The sequence below is a fragment of the Parasteatoda tepidariorum genome, chromosome 1 (assembly GCF_982258835.1).
Source record: "Parasteatoda tepidariorum strain Cologne lab strain chromosome 1, Ptep-v5.0, whole genome shotgun sequence".
NCBI lineage: Eukaryota > Metazoa > Arthropoda > Arachnida > Araneae > Theridiidae > Parasteatoda > Parasteatoda tepidariorum.
This window is the reverse complement of record NC_141755.1, coordinates 4,153,753-4,175,487: the sequence shown is the minus strand read 5'-3', so window position 1 is coordinate 4,175,487 and position 21,735 is coordinate 4,153,753. Positions and strand designations below refer to the sequence as shown.

The 21,735-nt window shown below is 32.6% G+C and overlaps 1 protein-coding gene across 1 annotated transcript; it reads left to right on the top strand.

The window, feature by feature from the left end:
- The first annotated feature begins 6,173 nt into the window (after nucleotides 1-6,173).
- Nucleotides 6,174-20,924, top strand: LOC107441194 (tubulin alpha-1B chain). The gene is made up of 6 exons (XM_021144536.4): nucleotides 6,174-6,367; nucleotides 12,384-12,606; nucleotides 13,833-14,134; nucleotides 17,205-17,467; nucleotides 18,709-18,973; nucleotides 20,578-20,924. Exons 1-6 carry the CDS (start codon nucleotides 6,365-6,367, stop codon nucleotides 20,872-20,874), a joined length of 1,353 nt encoding a protein of 450 aa, XP_021000195.1. The 5' UTR covers nucleotides 6,174-6,364; the 3' UTR covers nucleotides 20,875-20,924.
- The last annotated feature ends 811 nt before the right edge of the window (nucleotides 20,925-21,735 follow it).

Below are 21,735 nucleotides of genomic sequence, written 5' to 3'. Positions count from 1 at the left end.
TGCTGAATTGGGTGTTGAGAACACCCAAGATTTAAAACTTTATGAGTTAAAAACAGCGATTATTCAGAACACTAATTACGAAGAACAGTCTGTTAGAGAAATGTTATCTTCAATAATGGATAGACGAAAAGAAGAAAATGAAGAAATGAAACGAAAAGAAAATATGGAGTTAGAATTGCGAAAAGCTACTTTAGAAGCAGAAAAGGCGAAGCTCGATTTGGAATCCCAGTTAGAACGCGAGAAAATAATTTTAGAGAAAACAAAACTTGAGAAAGAATCACTTTTGGAATTAGAGCGTATTAATTTAGAGAAAGTTAAATTAGAGAGTACGCTTAAGAACCCAAATAGTGTAATGATCTCCGAAAATATAAATATAAATTCAGTCGAGAATTTCATACATAGCGTTCGCACTTTAACTCTGCCGATTCCTAAGAGAACAGAAGGGTGGAATTTATTTTTTTCATCCCTAGAGAGAGCTTTTAATACAAAAAAGGTACCCGAAGAATTAAAGGGAGAAATTTTGTTAAATTTAATGGGGGAGAAAGCTGCCAATATTTTGATTTACATTAAGGATGAGGATATAAAGGATTATCAAAAAATAAAAGACACTATTCTTAGAGAATTTGAACCAACGCCGGGAGCATGTTTGCTAAATTTTCAGAGAGCAAAACGTTTACCGAATGAAACCCATGTCCAATTTGCGTCACGTTTGGCTACCGGTTTTGAGCAGTATTGTAAATTGCGAAACGTTTCTGATTTCGAAACATTAAAAGAACTAATAGTTAGTGACAAATTATATCAATCACTCGATCAGGAAACCGCGACGCACATAAACATAAAACAGGAAAGAAATTGGTTTAAGCCTTTGATTTTGGGTAAGGAGTGCGATTTATATTTTACATCAAAAAATAAATCTTTTTACGAAGTCCATTCACCTAACGCTAGATTTATCACAAACGAATATAATTCGCGAGACGAAAGGAAATATATTCCTCCTCAAAAGCGGAGAGAGGAATTGAAATTAAAAGAAAATAAAATAAACAAAAAACTAGAATGCTACATATGCGGAGATAACCATTTAGCAAAACATTGTGGGAATAAATTTTCAAAAGTGAAAGTAAAAGAAAATGCTGTCATTGCAAAAATCTCCGAACATTTTTATCCATCTGTTGACCTTCACCCTTTGAAGTATGTATCAGTGTATGTGGGAGGGGGGAAGAAATTGAAATGTGTAATAGATTCTGGAACTCAAATTTTTGTTTGTAATTCGAATTTGATTCCTGGCGCCGCTGATGAGGAATATGGAAAGATTATTTTGAGTTCGGCGTTCGGTGAGCATGTTGAGGCTAAGTTAATAAAAGCAAGGGTCTCATTGAATAGAGATTCGGCATTAAATTATCCCGTAGAATGCATAATTGCACTGACAGATAAATTAAATGTAGATGCGTTGATACCACCGTTTTTGTATGAGAAACTGATTTCGTCAGACTTGGAGAGTTCTTGCGAGGGGGAAAGCAGTGAAAATCGGTGCGTATTGCAAAAAGAATCAGCACACGTGTTATTACAACAAATTAATGAAAAGGATATTTTGTCAGAGGGGGAAGAGAGCGGTTGCTCATTGAGTGGGAGTGAGACGAATATTTTAAATGAAGATTCTAAATTTTTTTCGGATTATTATAAATTAAAAGAAGAGCAAACTAATTGTATTTCATTAGAGAAAATTCGCGCGGAATTAAAACAAAACAAAGGCAATTTTATTTTAATGGATGGATTAATTTACCATAAGGATAAAATTCTTAATGAATCAGTTATACAGTTAGTTTTACCAAAATGTAGGCAAAATAAAGTTTTAAAATTGGCACACGAATCCGTTTTTGGGGGTCATATGGGGGTTAGGAAAACAAAAGAGCGAATAAAATATAGTTTTTACTGGCCGAATATGAGGAAAGATATAACGGAATTTGTCCAAACTTGTGAAGGATGCCAACTTAGAAAAACTGAGAAAATTGGCGATAGAGCGCCCATAACTCCTGTGGTTCGTCCCGAACTTCCTTTCGAAATTGTGAATGTGGATGTCATTGGTCCTATAGACCCACCATCTAGCAGAGGACACAAATATGTACTTAGTCTTGTTGATCAAAATACTCGCTGGCCTGAAGCTGTGCCGTTGAAATCGCTATCTGCTAAAACAACTTGCGATGCTTTACTTACAATTTTTACAAGAACTGGTATACCCAACGTTATAGCTAGTGATCAGGGGACTAATTTTAAGTCTGCCCTAACTCAAGAATTTCAGAAGCGTATTGGTTCGAGTTCCAGATTCTCCTGTCCGGGTTATGCTGCTGCGAATGGACTAGTGGAAAGGTGGAACCGAGTACTAAAGGATATGTTGCATCACGTAATACGTGAAGATCCAAGAGGTTGGGACCTGCAACTCCCGTTTCTGCTATTCTCATACCGAGAGATTCCAAACACCACTACTGGGGTATCTCCTTTCAAGCTACTCTATGGTAGAGATGCCCGAGGTCCATTGTCTATCCTTAAATCATCTTGGTCTGGTGAAATTAGAATCCCTACCACTTTGTCTCAATCAGCTGTTGACTATCTTCAAGAACTGAAAGTCAGACTGGAAAAGGCTGCTGAAAGTGCTTCATTGATGGCTGCTGACAAACAGAAAGCATACAGTGACTATTTTAATAAAAGATCTTCAGTACGAAATTTCAGTGTCGGTGAACAGGTAGTGCTTTTAATCCCTGATTCTGCCGATAAAATATATGCCCGATGGACTGGTCCAGGTGAAATTGTCAAGCACTGTTCCCCACATTCTTACATGGTAAAATTACCAGATGGGAGAGTGAAACAAGTGCATGTAAACAAGATAAGGAGATTTCATGCTAGAGTTAATTCAATTGGTGTGATATTTGAAAATGAGGACGAATTTGGTGAAATTATTACAGTACCTGAAACGAACATTGGAAAAGTTATGTTTGATTCACAATTGGACTTAGAACATTTGAGTGATGATCAGAAAAGAAAATTAATTTCTTTGCTGAGTAAACATCAAGAACTTATGACTGGAAAATTAAAGAAAGCAAATGTTAAAGAGCATAAGATTCGACTCATACCTAACAGTGAGAGGAAGAGGCCTTATATATACCGTATTCCGGATGCTTTGAAAGGAAAAGTAGATGAACAGATAGAAGAGCTTTTAGATGCTGGTTTAATAGAAGAGAGTTCAGCTGAAATTGCTTATCCAGTGGTGTGCGTTAGTAAAAAAGATGGAGGGATGCGGATGTGCATCGACTATCGAGCGTTGAATGCTGTGACTATAACGGACGATTTTCCTATGGAAGATACTACTGAGTTAATACATACTATAGGGAAAGCTAATGTAATCTCAAACCTAGATCTGCTAAAAGGTTACTATGCTATTCCCATGGAGGAAGCAAGTTACGATTTAACTTCCTTTAAAACTCACAATTCTCAGTACAGATTTCGAGTTATGCCGTTTGGACTCCGGAATGCTGCAGCAACGTTTCAGAGAGTGATGAACAAGGCCCTAGCACCATTTAAAAGGTTTTCACGAGCATATATAGACGATATTGGTATATTTTCTAATAGTTTTGAGGAACATCTGGTACATCTGGAGTTGATTCTGAAAAGATTAGAAGAACTCAATTTCACTGTTAACCTAAATAAATGTTCTTTTGCTAAACCAAGTATCAAGTTTTTGGGACATATCATCGGTTCGGGTGAACTCCAGCCCGATCCAGAAAAAGTTCGAGTCATTAAACAACTTCCAAGACCAAATACTAAGAAAGAATTGAGAAGTGTACTTGGATTATGTGGTTTTTACCGAGATTATATTCCGAAATATGCTGAATTAGTGTATCCTCTAACAGAATTGACAAAAAAGCGAGTGCCGGAAGAAATTCCCTGGAGTGAAGTGCATGACTCTGTGTTCTCACGTCTCAAACGAGCCCTTGTAGAAGCCCCATCACTTTACACACCAGTGCCCGGTAATCCTTACATTATTTACTCAGATGCATCACAGATTGGAATAGGAGCCTGTCTTTCTCAGCGAATAAAGGATAAAACTTTCCCAGTGTCTTACGCTAGTCAAAAATTGACCAAAACACAACAAGCCTGGTCAACTATAGAACGAGAAGCTTACGCTATTGTGTGGTCATTAAAGAAATTTGAGTCGTTGATATTTGGCTCTGAAATAGAATTTTACACTGACCACAACCCCTTACCGTATTTAACGAAGTGTGCTCCTCAGTCATCTCGATTACAGCGATGGGTGTTCGCTCTTCAAAAGTATAATATAACTTTGAAACATTGTCCTGGTTCCAAAATGCCGCATGCGGATGCATTATCTCGTCTGTTTCCAAATACTCTGACTTAAATATTGACTGTTTACATTTTGATAATTTAAAGTTTTTTTTTTTTTTTGATTTATATATTATTTTGATTTTATAAGCAAGTTATAAATTTTAATAGTTCAATGCTAAGTTATGTTAAATAATTGAGTGCATTACCTGATTATTGAAAATGTTTTATTATTTGAATTTAACTACATTATTTGCATTATTTGAAATATTCATTAATATTAGTGATGAATGTTAATTGTCATTTTAGTTTATATATTTACGATATGGTTGTTTACTATCAATTTATATGTTTTGTCAGATTAAGTATCAAGGGAGATACTTCAATCTTGCGTGGGGGGTGTAGTGTGCGGACATCTTCGCCAGAGGGCGCTTCGCACACTCACCTCCGAAAAAGAAATTAATCAGAAAGAGAGAGAGAAGCATTCTCGGGACTGACTTGCGAAGTCAGATAAGATCTTGTCACTAATTTACCTTTTCTTTTTATATTATTTTTATATATGTTAATAATAAACAGTGTTGTCTATATAAGTGATAGTTATTTATGAGAACCAACCACATAATATTCGTGAAGGAATATTACAAACATCCTAAGTGATAGACGGATAATGGGTTAGAGTTCCCTTACAGTCAGACTAACCGTGAGAGGTTTTCGCGGTTTTCCTTTCCATGTAACGTAAGTGCGGACTAGTTCCATCAAAAAGTCCTATACAAAGGCAAATTTCTTCCAATACTTAATCGAGGAGATCCCTAGTCTTCTAAATTAGGCTCATAATTACAAGACTAAGAAGATAAACATTGGTTGTCGCAAACTCATAATTAGGTAGACTGTTCAACGATGTCTATAAAAAGTTATCACGTAAGAGCCGTGGTGGCTCAAGGGATAAAGTGTTCACTTCCTAATGAGGTGACCCAGGTTCGAATATAAGTGATGACTGGTTGAAATAAATTATACTCCCGGCTCACACCGACCCTTTGGTTTTTCTCTAGTAACGCTAAAGCTGGTCAGTTCCTTCAAAAAGTCTTCCACGAAGGCTAGTTTGTCCCAATGCTTGATCCAAGGCCGGGATAGCCTGGTGGGTAGGGCACTGGGCCAAGAGTTCGTGGGTTCGATCCCAGCCGGCAGATAAATCTGTCGAGTCACAAAGTCCACCATGTTCTCATAACAAGTCAATACCTCTGGGGTTACTGATCCAGGAGTTTCCTTGTCTACTGGATTGGGTTCAAAATGACAAGGCTACGGAGTTGAACACAAGTAGTCGTAAACCCAAAAATGGGGTCGGCTGTTCAACGACGGATATGATATAAAATTAAAAAAAAATGCTTGATCCAGTAGTTCCTTTGACTTCTGGGTTGGGTTCAAAATGACAATGTTACGAAGTTAACCATTGTTAGTCGTCCATTTAGAATTGGGTCAGCTGTTCAACGCCGATTATAATATAAAATAAGATGTTATCATGTAAATAATTGGAAGCGTGATGATTCCAGTGATTCTACAAATCGACACCCACTGTAATTTCACCAGTTACATCGAAATTTTAAGTGGTGTTTTCAAAACTTCAAATCAAATTTTCCTGGAAAAAATTTTTGAACAATTGTTTGTGATGAAAAAAGAATGCAGGTGCATAGAAGATGAATAAGCTATTCGAACTATTTTTTGAAGCTGAGAAAGACGATATATTTTAAACCTTTTAACCATAATCAGTTAAAAAAGGATGATTAGTAACAAAAAAAAAAAAAAGAAGTCGAGGGTGTTGTGAAGGATCGTCTCATTGATCTGTCCTTTTTCGACCAGTGAAAAGTAGGCGCGTAGGATGTAAGCGTGGGGAGTTAGCCTATTCTATAAGTGACTCCCCGATCTGCCCTAAAAATCAGTTAATAGTTCGTGCTTGGAGCCTTTACTTCTCCTAGAGCTTGCGAACACCACTTCTTTCTACATTTTCTTTATTGAAAAGTACTTCTAGTCTTACAATATGGTGAGTTTATAGAGTGTTCATAATATTTTAACTTTGAAAAGTGGACAATAAATTTATTTTTTTATTAATTCTATTTAAATAAAAAGGTCAGATAAATAGCAGTTATCTTATTTTCATTTAGAGTGCAAGAGTTAATATTATCCTGAGAAATAATATTTTTAATTCTGCAGTTCTTTAAAAAAACATGTTTTTTTTAAAAAAAATTACTCAAAATATTGCTAAATGTCACGTTTTCCTCTTCACTTTTTATTATTTTTATTTTGTCTTTAATTTATAGTTTTAAATACACGTGCGTGGAGTTTCTACTTCTCCTTAGTTCCCAAAATTTCTTTCGCTCTTTATATAGATTTTTGGTTAAAATAAAATTCTAGATTTCCAATATAGTAAGTTTTAATTTTGTTTATAAACCGTAAACATTCGGAAATAAATATTTTTTCGAGGATTATTTTAGTTTTTATTGGTAGTATGTGTTAAAACAACTCAGTATTCAAAACAATAGTAAATTTTTAATTTTTTAATTAAAGGCACTGATGTACTTTTCTATGCTATGTGTAACAATGATTTTTTTAAAATATATTCTTTTTAGCAAAAGGGATTTTGTGTTTAACGTTCATGCTAACGAAAAAATAGAATTTTCATGTTGTATTAAAAAAGTTAAAACCTTTTTTTACCGATTTTTCAGTAGCAAATAAGAAAGTTATTGCGAATTTATTATTCAAAAAACTTTCATTACCCAAGTTATATTCTTTTGTGAGTCTTTACATTGATTGAAACTGACTACGAATAAAAGTATCTTGTTATTATTATTTCTTGTTTAAATTTTGCATAAAATCATAGACAAAGCAACTTGCGTCTTGCAAGGGGCCCTATTTTTAAAATTATAGTGTTGCGTTTTATGGAACTTTAATAAATCTTAAACTTTGTCCCCAGTAATTAAATTTTAAATTGTGGTCGTAATTTTATTAAAAATTTGCCAAAAATAACTTAAATATTTTGATTTTATTGTTGAATTTTGAAGAATTAAAAATAGACTGTATATATATATATATATATATACAGTCTATTTTTAATTCTTCAAAATTACAACAATACAATAGACTGTGTATATATATATATATATATATATATATATATATATATATATATATATATATATATATATATATATATATATATATATATATATATATATATATATATATATATATATATATATATATATATATATATATAAAGAAAAAAATAAAAATATAAAAATCAAAGAAGTGCCTGGAAATTTCTATCTGAATGTATTTTATGTTTCTTAATATATTTTAATTTTATGAAGATACTTAAGGAGAATTTTCAAATATTATTTGCACAGAGATGCCATTGCTTTCTTTTGTTTGTGGGGAAATTTTTTTTCCTAAGTGGTAGCAAAATTTATGTTTTAGTGCAAGTTTCTTAGTTTTGTAAATTTGATAATTTAATTCAAAAAGTAACATAAAACACTTGTTTGTAGAAGATATCTTGTAATCTTGTAAGTCTATTAAACTGATGTCCATATTAACCAAATTTTAATAAGTTTTTTTTTTCTTCTTTTCTTTTTTTTAAAAAGAAAGAAAAGACATAGAAGCAGGTTTTTTGCTAAATTATTTAACCTTTTAACTTCGACTGAAATTTATTAATCAACTTTACAATCACTTTCCTTTTTTTTTCCATGAACATAAAAGTGTAGAAAATCTTAACAATTACCAGTTAAGAATATAACCTTTCCACTAGTTCATTTTTATTGGAGTTAATAATAACTTTGACTGTTATAAAATCAATGGAACTAGCCGTTTTTAATTTTACATCTGAAATTTATTTGCAAAATATGCTCTTAAAATATATTGTGTTCTTAAAATTTCTCTATTTTACCACGAAATTTTAATTTTTAAAAAAAAGTAAAACGTATAAATGTGTCTGTTATGTGTAGTAAAAACAAAAAAATTATTTGCAAATAAAGACATTTCCATATATTTCTATACAATGTAATAAATGCACTTAAAACTTATTGTTGATTTCCCTTTATTTATTTATAATTTTTTCCTTTAGTAGCAAACTTTTTGTGAATTTAAAAATTAAACAGAAAAAAATAACATTACTTAGTATTACTTATAATATATATATTCTTTTCACTTATTTTTTATACCTTTCTCTTTCAAATGTATTTATTTGCATATAAAAAAGAATTTTTACTAATTTATTTATTATTACCTTGAAGAACATAATAAACTTTAGTTCTTTTCTTTTCAATAAGATTCCTTTCAATGCTCTGTTCACTTGTTAGTTAAATGGACAAACGACCTTAATTCTTATTGCAATGTTCGCATAATTAACTTTCTTCTGAGCTGAAATTCTTTTTGTATACTATTATTCATCCTACAACTTCTGGGTGTTGACCTCTGCTTTTTATCAAAGCGTTGACAAATACTATTATTTTAAGTTGTGTTTCACTACAGGTAGTAATATTAACTGAACCACACCTTTATTTAATTTGATTGTAATTACAAATCAAGTTTTGGAAACATCTGCGTAGCAGTCACCAGAAATTATTTAAATTTGATTTTTCGAGAAATAAACCAAGAAAGAAAATTTTTTTCTAACATTTTGATCAATGTCGCCTCTGAGGTATAATAAGTAATAATAGGTAACTGTGTTGAAGACAGAATGTTTCAAGTTCATAAACACTCTTGACTTAAAAATTTATAAAAAGAATGAATTTTCTGATCCATTATATTCCTCTACATGTAGTAAATTTTAATTACCATAAAGAAACTTCGTATCAGAAAATTCTTTGTAATATATTGCATAATAATTTTATATTGAATCATTATTATATCAATAAACTACATATATTAACTATAAGTAGTTTTCTTTAATCATAAAATATTGAAAATTGTTTTACTACTTGTATAATGTTCGAGTAAAATATTAAAGCTTGAAAAGTTATTATATTTATTTTAAAGCATTTCTTTATAGAAATGAATTTTTATTTTTCATTTTTTATAAACCAACTGGAGTTTATGAATAGAAAAAAATATTAACGATGAAAGAAAACGAAAAATAAATATTTTTAATTTGCAAATAGAAGTTAATTCTTTGAAGTTAATAGAGGAAAAAACATTAATTATGGAAAGTTAACTGCTAATAGAAGTTAATTGTTAATTCGCCGTTAAAAAAAATTTTTGGCGAGGCAAATACACTATCCGTTGAAAACTTCTAGACAAATTGTAAGAATATTAAAAATTATTTTCCCCAAGGTGTATGAAAATAAATTTTTTCTCCTTCTTCTTTTTCTTTCATTTCAAATCCTTTCTATCTTTTTTTTTAATTTTATTCATTTATTTAATTTTTTTTCCTTGTTTCTCTGTGTTATTATATATATATATATATATATATATATATATATATATATATATATATATAGTGACTGACGACACACCTTTTTTATTCTCTTTTAACTATAAAGACAGAGAGAGGCAAGGGGAATGTGAAGAATATACCCCTAGCTAACCCCATTCCATTTTATGGAGTAAATCCCTCAAATGAAAAGTTATAGCCATTATTTCCTTACTTTGTCAAGCAATAAAATTCCCAAAAAGCGTGACAAAAAAAAAAAAAAAAAAAAGGGATCAGTGTCATCATACCCAAAAAACACTTTTTGCCTCATAAGTATGGCGATTGATGGTTGATCCCTGTTACCTGCCGTGAAATCAGGTGTCACAACGTGTGGCCTAAAAAAGTGACGTGACCCAAGGTTTAATTCGGCTGGAAGGATAAATGAAGTCTATCTAGGTTCACGTGAGTGTTACCATTTATGGAGATGGAAGAAAAAGTTGACTCAGAAACACAGGTTAAATAAATGGGCGCTCCAGAAACCGGATCGCGAAACAAGCGGGGGGGGGGGGTGTGTTTGTCGAAAGGTAATAAAATGTGTGGGTAAATTGCGTAGGATACATTGTAAAATTGTGAGGGAAAAAAAAAATTGTTGGGTGGGACAGTGTTAGAGTAAATCCTTGAAATAAACCTCACGGTATATATAAGGCATTGCATATGAAACTTTAAATAACAGAACAAAAACTTGCAAAAACATTCAATTAGATGCAAATTGTTTCTCTTGAGACAATATGTTTTCTTTTTTTTTTACCCTATGTTAACAAAGAAGGATATGGACGCTAGCATACCCCACTTATTTATATGATTAGAAATTGACTTTTAAAAAAAAGTATTTTTGCTTTAAATATATACAGTTAAAATAAAATGCCTATGAAATTAATGTTATCGTAATTCTTGTTTCCTTAAATAAAATTTTAAAAAAATGGCGTCAACACTGTAAAAAAGAAGTTATTAATTTGTTTTTATTAGCTTTCACTTTAAAATTTCAAAACCTATAATTTCGTATCTTGACATATTTATTCAATGTTGTGGTGAATATATCTTAAATGTTATGATAAATATAATCTTATTAAAATACTTCTCTTTGTGATTTCGGTAGTACACTTTAAGTATTATAAGGACCTACGAACCTTGCGTTTATCATTGAGTACCAATGCTCCCCAGTTTTTTAACAACACGTTCTTTTTTTTTAAAAAAAAGAAGAAAAAAATACTAGAAAAAATAAAGAACTGTCTTACTTTATTCTTAGCACTTTTCTAGCAGCAAAATAACTTGGGCTCTCATTAAGCCAATATTCATGAATATTGGCTTATTCTAAAATTTGAAGGGCCATTATTTTTCCGATAATTGGCCCTATATAGAATTTGCCGATTCCCTCAAAATTTTACAACCAATATCGGTCCTATATAGAATTATCAGATTCACCCGATATTTTATACCCATTATTTTGCCAATATCGGTTTATATTGACCAATATTTAAAAAAAATCTAGACATCCTAATATTGGTCCTTCCATACATGTTCTTCTAGGACTAATATGGAGCCAATTTTCAGCTCAACTGAGGCCAAGAAAAATTGTTGCTAGGGTTATTTGATATTTTTTTTAAAACTAAACGTGGCGGCTAATTATAAAAAATTTCTCATTTGTTAAAGCTCAAAAGTTTTTAAAACTTTCTCTATCATTCTTTAGTCACCTCCTGAAATCAAAATTTGATGAAGATTCATGTTCCACAAAATGGGTACCTCAGCGTTTCAATAGAGCATTAAATTAATATTAAATTTTATGCTTAAATTTGAAGTCTAAAGTTCCTAAACTATTACAAATTGTAACACCCTAGTCCAAAAGTATTTCAATTATAATATTATTATCAAAAAAATTTCTTCGTCCATTAAATTAAAAGAAAACTGAATTTGTCCATAAAAATAAATTTAACATGAATATGAAAGGCCACTTCTATCAGCTTGTCTCTTAATGAGAATTTTAATAAGTTTTCAAAATTCTGAAAATTTTAGTGCTTAATTATAATTTTAGTGCTTAATACAAAATTTTAGTGCTTAATACAAAATTTTAGTGAAAATTTTAGTGCTTAATACAAAATACTTTATAATTTTTTTTTTATCAGAAAGTAGTGCAGTGGGCATCCCTCTATAAGTTCCATAATTGGACTGTTATGCTTTTAAATATTGGCGAGGAAACCTAATTTTTTGCAAATTCTTCCTGCTTTAATTATTTTTTTAGGACCAGTTTGCGAAATCTTTTCAAACGACCACGCAAATTGATAACTATGCAATCATATTCAATTTCGTAACTGTATATGCAGAGGGTTCCTACGAGTTTTCGAAAGCAGAACTGAATTTTATATTCATTAAAAAAACATATAGTGATGAACACAGAAATGCTCTAGATATATCTCTTTCTTTATTACTGTTAATTTTTCAAAATCCTGTGGGGGGACCCTGAATGCTACCGTTTATCCAGAATTTAAAACCTAAACTCGCAGATTAATTATTTAATAACGTATATTTGAAAACAGAAACTGAAATAACATGTTATAAATGAAGTATTCTTGAACAGCATTTATTTTTCTATTCTTAGCGAGAGTGCATCAGTGTTCACATTGGTCAGGCTGGAGTTCAAATTGGCAATGCATGCTGGGAATTGTACTGTTTGGAACATGGAATCCAAGCTGATGGCAACATGCCCAGCGACAAAGCCGTAGGTACTGGAGATGACTCATTCAATACTTTCTTCAGTGAGACGGGAGCTGGAAAGCACGTTCCAAGAGCTGTTTTTGTAGATCTCGAGCCAACTGTGGTTGGTAAGTACTTATTCTAATATGAAGGAAATATTCATGAAAATTAAGGCTTTTTTTTTTCAATCGAAAGAAGAGAAATTACTTTCGTAAACGGCTGTTCTAGAAGTATTTAAACTTTATTCCGTCAGTGACTCAAATTGCGCTGACAACTGACATAATTGATTTTTGTCTTTCCCATTCCGCAAAGAAATTATACATTTTTTCTTCAAGGTTATGTCTAGTTCACCTTAAGGCGGGTCAATGTGGGCTGAAATACACTTACTTTTACATTTAAAAGTACTCATTCTGTTTGTTTTTGCAATGAACAGTTGATATAAAGGAAAGTAAAAACAATAATACTTAAATATTATTTGAGTTTGAGTAGGGGGAAATAACACACCGCAAAATTGTGTAACGCAGATGCCGAAAAATAAATTTAAATTTTGAAATCTGTTTTAATATAGAATAGAGAATATTCAAGATTAACTTAGATGTAATACATGAGCGGACTAATTCACTTTTTTGTGTAAAGTAATGTGTTGTAAAATAGCATTCATGTCATAATGATAAAGATCTCAAGAAAAAGTATTGTTATTACTTAGTTCCCTCAAGAAAATGTTAATTAATAATAGGTCAATGAATATGCAATAGATCGAGCTCAAAGGGTCAATGAATGTGCAATATTAAGGGGGTATTAGTTTATCTCACATTACAGTGAATCATATCTAAACCACAGGCTGAACTATATTACAGAATGAAATAAATCAATTGTCATAACATTGAGGTTGAGAATGGCAACTAGTTATTTGCATTATTCCTATTGGAAGATTCGTATTCCCATCGCAATCGAAACGTATTCCTATTGGTTCCTCTGTGACTGATTGGTTATTGATGGATTTCCAGTGGACAGGTAAGTGAAGTGACATCTGTATAAGTGGATATATGAGGATGATAATTAGTTGATAAAAGATGAGTATATCACATCGGATAAGAAATATGCCATTCATCTACAGAACTATTTATCTACAATGATACTTATCTATATGGATAATGTTCGTCGAGTTTTGACAGGTGAAAATATGTTTAAGGTTCAGTTCTGTGTTGGGACAGTTTCTGCAGTTAAAGTACGTTCCGTTGGTGTTTCGTTTAGTTGTTTTTCATGCATAGACCACTTTTTGTGGTTGGACGTTAAACTGTTTAAGTACTCCTTTTATTGTTAACAATAATTGAAATTTTTTTTCTCATTTCAGACGAAGTTCGAACAGGAGGTTATCGTCAACTATATCATCCAGAACAACTCATTTCCGGAAAAGAAGATGCAGCTAACAATTACGCAAGAGGCCACTATACAATCGGAAAAGAAATCGTCGATTTAGTATTGGACCGGATTCGTAAACTAGCCGACCAATGTACCGGTCTTCAAGGATTTCTAATTTTCCACAGCTTTGGCGGCGGTACTGGTTCTGGTTTCACATCTCTTTTGATGGAAAGGCTATCTGTTGACTACGGAAAAAAATCTAAGCTCGAGTTCTCCATTTATCCAGCTCCACAGGTAATAATTTTATTGAATGTATTGTTACAGGCTGTAATATTACCTATCTTCGGGTCCCGCAGTGGACTGATCGTTAAGACATGGTTCCAAACAGATCACCGAAGTCAAGCATCACGGTCAGTGTGCGGGTGGGTGACCACTTGGATCAGTCTGCGTAGGGACCGAGGGTGTGCGGTATTGGTCCTCGTTAAACTGTGCTACCGTAAAGTGCTCGACTTCGCGCGCAGGTCGTCGGGCTACCGAAGCGGGGGTGCCATCCCTTCCGCAGAGGATCAAAATTGTGATGGCATGTCTTCGGATCATCCTCCGGGATGTTTCCCAGACCGTCGCCAATAGCCCATTGTGCAGCTCTAGTGCGACGTAAAGTAACAACAACAACAACTACCTGTCTTCGGCATATTATTACTGAAACACCATCGTTAATGGTCCTCTTCAGACGCTTATACTTGTGTTAACTTATATAGAATGATGGGTACGCACAATTTACTTACTTATAAATCCGTTGGACTACGCTGAAATTCGCAACAAGCTATTCCTAACATATGCACCCGAATGTTCGCGAAAAGACAACAAGACAGATAGAGGATAAGACATTAGGAGACGAGATTTAAAATACCTATTCATATAAAGAAGAGATAAGAGCCCATTCAGATGTTCTGTTTTAACCCGAGATTAAGACCAAGAGTAGGGCTTGCGATATTCATGTTTGGCCCGAAATGTCGATTAAAAGCCACACTCGTGATATTCGCATTTGACATGAAATTAAACAACGAGCCTAACTTGTGATATTCAAGTTTGGCATAAAATTTTCATCACGAGTCAAACTCGTAAAAATAGTGCGAGAGGTTAATTAACTAATTAATATGTGGAATATATTTTGATTCATTTTATTCACTTTGAAATGCTTTTTTAAGCGTAGTTAACAAATTTTACATTTTAACCATTTCGGTCCTAGCACCCTAGTATTAGAAGACATCTTTACATTACTCTAGTACCGCAGTGGACTGATCGTAAAGACACGGTTCCCGGTAGAACAAAGAAGTTAAGCATCACTGGTCAGTAGACGGGTGGATGACCACTTTGATCAGCCTGTGCAGGGACCGAGGGGGCGGCGTATCAATCCTCGTTAAACTGTTCTACAGTAAAGTCCTCAACTTCGAGCGTAGGTTGTTGGGCTGCCGAAGCGGAGGAACCATCCCCTCTGCAGAGGATGAAAATTGTGATGGCATGTCTCCGGTTCGTCCTCAGGGATGTTTCCCAGACCGTCGCCAATAGCCCATTGTGCAGTTCTATTGCGACGTAAATAAAAGACCTACCTACCTCACATTACTCTATATTCCTCATTTTTATAATTTTAACTGACGCATTCGCAGAATTCGCTGTTAAAAAATTTTAAAAATAGGGAATATTGGTAGAATGTTATACAATTTCATATTTAAAATACTTACATGGAATCCAGTCATTGATTTTTTTTTATCTGTCATATTCATAATTCACGGCCAAAAAGGTAAAGGTAGAAAATATTTTTAAAATTTTCTGAATTGGAATTAAAATATTGAACTCTCTTAGGAATTAAAAGTAACCGAACACTTTCTAATGAATAAAATAAAACAATAAATATTACAAAATATAAAATAGTTATTTGAAGAAAAAAAATGGAAATTGTTCTACGTAATTTCTGGTATTTTAATACGGAACAAGTAGAATTCCTTTTCTGTCTGAAGAAGACTACTCATCATGTGTCGGCACAAGTTCTAATTTTACATTTCTATCGACTATTTTCTATCGATTATCTATAGACGGTGAAAAAAAAGTTAAGTCAAAGTTCTCCTTTTACTCAGCTGAACGGGCTATTAATTTTATTTATTTGTTTAACAACAAGGCTTACGCATTAGACATTTTACTAATGATATTGGGTGTTATGTAAACACCACCCTTTATGTTTCCAGATTGCTTTTCAAAAATGTAATCCAAAAACGAATATTCTTATAATAAACATATCTAAAAAATAAAGGTTACATTGGTTGGAGATTTTTGCTAAATCAAAGGGCAGTATTCCTCACTTTAACTCAATTTTTCTTAATTATTTAAGAAAATATGATATCTGTTGAGTCAATAGCTGCAACTATTGCGACTATATCATGAGACAAAGTAGTTGTAATGAAGATTTTCTTTACCCAAATAACAATTTAAATTTCATTTAGGCACACAGCTGTTTAAGCTGGCATCACTTCACATGCCTACCAATTAAAAAGGCATCAATGATCAATCTGTTACTAGTAGATTAATTACTAGGAAATAGAGTAGTCATTACCTTACTACTTTTTTTATTTAGTTTAGTCGGTTCGCTTAGTTGAAATATTACATTCCGTATTTCCGAGAAAAGCGTGTATTTTGATTGTCAGTTTAGAATTGAATAAAAATATCAGCATTAATTTTGCTGCGAACTTGCGGGGTAGTTAATTCTTCCTTACGTATCTCTCAACATACTTCGTTACTCAGATATGGTCATAAAAAATTTAAAAAAAAAACAACAATAATTTAGAAAACAATAAAATAACTTTGAAAAATTTTTTTAGTAACTTACAAAACAAAATCAGGATAGAATTTCGATTTTTCACTAACACCGTTTCGTATTAAAGGGAAATAATGTAAACGCTTAGCTGCCATTAACAAACGCAATATTACGGTAATTAATTTAATGTAAGTAAACCAGTCATTCCAGTTCACTCGCAGACTCTGACATCTCTACAATTTTATTAATAATAGTTAACTTATTTGTTTTCTTTCCTATATAGATATTTATGTCTATAACTATCAGGGTGTTTTTCCTTAGAACAAACTTTTTATAGGAATCTAAAAAATGTACATTATATCGGGAACATTATAATGTTCCCGTAAAATCACCCTTGATTCCACCACAGTTTGATGTTCATGAGTGTTTATGTTCATCTTCATAGTTGGCCAGACAGCCCAATGTGGGCCAGTGCCTTCTTCTGAAGATTTCTCCGTAACGATATTTTGGATTTCATTAAATAACGATAAACAGAGTGCCATATTTTTATTTTAGGTGTCTACTGCTGTTGTAGAGCCTTACAATTCTATTCTAACCACTCATACCACACTGGAGCATTCCGATTGTGCCTTTATGGTTGACAACGAGGCCATTTATGACATTTGCCGACGAAACTTGGACATCGAAAGACCAACGTACACCAATCTCAATCGTCTCATCAGTCAGATAGTATCATCCATTACAGCATCCCTCCGATTTGACGGTGCACTGAATGTCGATCTCACCGAGTTCCAGACAAATTTAGTGCCCTATCCAAGGTAAGACTAATCACTCCCTATTAACACGATTGTAGCAATTCATTTTGATGCTGTTAAAAAGTTCGGATTGCTTTGAAACATTCAAATTTTCGGCAATCTAAATGCATATTATCGTGCAAATTAATCAGTTTTTATTAACTTGATCTCCAGTTTAACACCTTATTAAGGTTGGATCAAATTTCTCGATAGTACGGTTTAGAGTAGCGGTATTATGGTTCGGTCATAGAATTTTTCGAGAGTGTACTTTTGGTGTGAGATTAATTCGGAACACGGTTCCCTTAGAGGTTAAATCAGCATTACACATAAAAAAAGGGGGGGGGGGACAGTGGACTTTTAGAGCTAGACAAATCCTTCAAAAATCCATTAGTTGGTTTATGAGATATTAAAAGATCCACATTTCACTTAGTAATATGCAAGAAACCGCGTTTAAATCGGAGTTTTCCTTTACTTGTTATAAGATTATGAATTTATGAAAGGTCCATACATCAATATGTAGTTCTTGCTGACAAAGTTGCTTTTTCTTCTAGTAATGGAATTTTTTAATGTTCTCACAACTTCAAAAACTTTCTTGCGCACCAGCTTTTATTTTATTGTTATGAAAAAAATCAAATGCTCTTCAATGTATTTTGTTTAATTTTAAACTCAATGACTTAATTTAATTTTTCAGTAATTAACAAACATAATTGAAACAAGTAATTTTTGGTGACAAATTAAAAATTTAAAGCCTATAAGTACATTTTATTTTAATATGGGTATCATAACTACTTAAATTTATTTAACTACCTATAAACAACGTATTTAGGTAAAAATTTAATGAGAAAAAATTAAAATTCGTTCGCAAGAAACTTTTTAATTATCAACAATTAAAAACCATGCTTTTAGCTATAACTTTAAAAAACTAATTATCATTTTCTCTAAATCATTGCGCACAGACTTTTATTAATGCTACCACTATTCTGTTGATTTGAAAATGATCAAATAAAAATTGCACTTTTTTGTTTAGAACGTTCAATGTCCCCCTAAATAGTAATTCATAAATATATCTTTTTTAATGTTAGACACAAATTTAGAAATGTGTTATTTAGTGCTGGCTATGAGATAGTTATTTAAATAAAAGATATTTATTTGAAATATTTAGTTGCGTTATAATAGAAATATGTTTCTTTTGATGTCGGACATCAATTTAAAAATATGTTCTTTTTCAGTTTAAGATATTAATTGAAAAATATGTTCTTTTATAGAATTCATTTTCCACTTGTAACGTACGCACCTGTGATATCTTCTGAAAAAGCTTACCACGAACAACTGAGCGTTGCCGAGATAACAAACGCATGTTTTGAACCAGCCAATCAGATGGTGAAATGCGATCCCAGACACGGAAAGTACATGGCTTGTTGCATGCTTTACAGAGGTGACGTCGTTCCTAAAGACGTAAATGCCGCCATTGCTGCCATCAAAACAAAACGATCCATTCAATTCGTAGATTGGTGTCCAACTGGTTTCAAGGTAATTCATATTTATTTTGTGATGCACTTTAATAGATACTCCATCAGATTAATCAATTCATTTCCACACAACTGGGAACATGCAATTCCTTTCGTGAAATATCGGTTTCTTCGTTTGAATCCTCATTATGGCCGGGACAGACTGGTTGATAGTTGGACTCATGTCCAAGAGGTCGAGAGTTCGATCCCAGCAGGCCAAAGACTTCACGTGTAGTAAATGGTGACTGGTGCACGTTAAATATTTCAGGTCACAAGGTCCTCTATGTTTCCATAACAAATCATGCCCCTGGGGGTACTGAATTAGTGATTGATCGTTCTCTGATTCAGATCAAATTACGATCTGTGGATGAATAAATGGATGTATGAATGGGTCAGCCCTATAAGCGGGTTATGACATATGTGTGTAGCAGAAATCTAATTCTTGGTCGTAGATGGCGCCAGTGGAAAACAAGAGGAAGCGAACTTCCTTTGAGCTAGTGGCCTAGGATAACAATAAAAATCCTCATTGTGAATCTCAAATCCTCATTTCTCTTTTCGATCAGACAGTAAATGTTGACTTTTAAGAAACAAAACACATTCATGTTCCTTTAATGCCTGGTTCAGTTAAACAAAATCTCATAAAATTGGAATAATTTTTTGGAGAAATAATGTTAACAAAATAAACATTTATTTTAATAGACAATATGAATATCATTGTTTTGCGTGCTATCAATAATTTGCAAGTAATTTCAATAGAATATCGATGACTTGTAAAATAGACATCGATGATATTAGTAGTTTACTATATCCTTAACTGATCTATTCTGTCAACTAAACACTGACTATTTATAAGTAAAACAATTAAGGAGATAAAGATCAGTCGAAAATGCTTTGAAATGAATTATTTTATTCTGGTTTAATGAGCAACATAATACACCACTGCGAAAATATGTAGTCCAAAAAATCGTAAGCATCAAACGTTCTCTCAACAAAGTGGGAAATCACATTAAAATATTCACATCAGGAGCAAGTAAGTAAATAAAACTGACCTGATTTATTATTTAAATTATTTTGGTTTCCATCTTATCAGTAGAGAAATAAAAATGATACGACACAGCAATAAGCATCAAAATACATACTTCAAAATTGAAAAAAACAAATAAAAAAAACTAGACAGTGTAAATTTGTTGTTGCTTCTTGTATACCTCTAATGCAACGGTGTTTAGATCAACTTAGGCTCAGCTTCTCGATCAAATATTTCCGACAACAAAATGGCTCCAGCTATTTACTTATTTTGTAGTTGACAGTTTGGCATTTTAAGTTTCATTTCGGAAACTCAATTTAACAACAACATGATATAACAAACAAGTCATACATTTATCAAAAATTAATAAATATTACAATTTTCGTTAAGTTTTTTTTTATTTTTTGGCATTTATATTTTAAATTTTTATTCAGTTAAGATAGTAAAATAAGTTAAGATAATAAACCAAAAGATCAAACATCAATACATTTTATAAGTGTAGAAATTTTAACCAAAATTCTTTAATTTTCAATCTGCCATCTTCACATCACAATTTCAGTCTAGATTTTTCAAAGTTAACCACAAATGAACATTATTTTCAGGTTGGTATCAACTATCAGCCTCCGACAGTCGTACCTGGTGGTGACTTGGCCAAAGTTCCACGAGCCGTGTGCATGTTGTCCAACACAACTGCCATTGCTGAAGCATGGGCAAGACTCGATCACAAGTTCGATCTCATGTACGCCAAGCGAGCCTTCGTCCACTGGTACGTTGGTGAGGGTATGGAAGAAGGAGAGTTTTCCGAAGCTAGAGAAGACATGGCAGCTCTTGAAAAAGATTACGAAGAAGTCGGTTTGGACTCTAATGATGGAGGGGAAGATGAAGGCGAGGAATATTAATCTCCATTCATTCATGCCTTTTTATTCTCAATAAAATGCAATGCTCAATTTGTACTGTATTATTATTGTAAATACCAAGAGTTGAGCCTTGGGGGCTCAGCGAATAGAGCATTCGCCTTCCAATGAGGTGTTACGGGGCTTATTGTGGCCGTTGTCAGCATTGCGGTCAGTGCAGGCTGGGAGCGGAATTCGAACCCAAGTCACCTCATTGGGAGGCGAGTGCTCTATCCCCTGAGTCAAAACCGCTCTTAGTGAGCATCAATACAGTATTATTGATGCACTGTTATAGATAAACAGGCATAACTTATGAAAAATTTAATATAAGTTAAATTTTACATTAAAACCCAGTAGCAAATACAATTGCAGCACTTCTTCTTAAAAAAATATTTATAAAAAAAGAATCAGCAAGCATTTAAACTGATTAGGCCAATAAAATTTTATTACCTTGCATATTGAATATGTCTAAAAAATACTTTTGTGTTGCACAGTGGTTAAGAATCGTCATTATTCTTGAAGCATACCCAGCTTGTCTAACACGTAAAAGCGGCTGGTGTGCAATGGGGGCTACGTTGTTAATATGATGGGTCTATCTCGAAATTGTGAAACCTTAACTGCCCTAATTCTCTTGGTCAACAATTAGCAATTTCAGAAGTGCTTTAACTTTTGTTAAAGAACATCAACAAAGAAACTAATCAGTAAGAAAAGGTAACTTACCAAACATGTCAGCTTGCTACACTTTGCGGTCAAATTTTCTTTAGTCGTAACTCCAGTAGCAGAGTTTAGGAAGTGAATCCGCTGCACAATCTTCATAAAAAGCTAACATTTTCTAGATATTATGCATTAGCTAGTATTATAAAAAAT

Coding starts and splice junctions, on each gene's coding strand:
- LOC107441194 (XM_021144536.4), top strand. Junction 12,607..13,832: donor TCTCGAGCCAACTGTGGTTG/GTAAGTACTTAT, acceptor TTCTCATTTCAG/ACGAAGTTCGAACAGGAGGT. Junction 14,135..17,204: donor CCATTTATCCAGCTCCACAG/GTAATAATTTTA, acceptor TTTTTATTTTAG/GTGTCTACTGCTGTTGTAGA.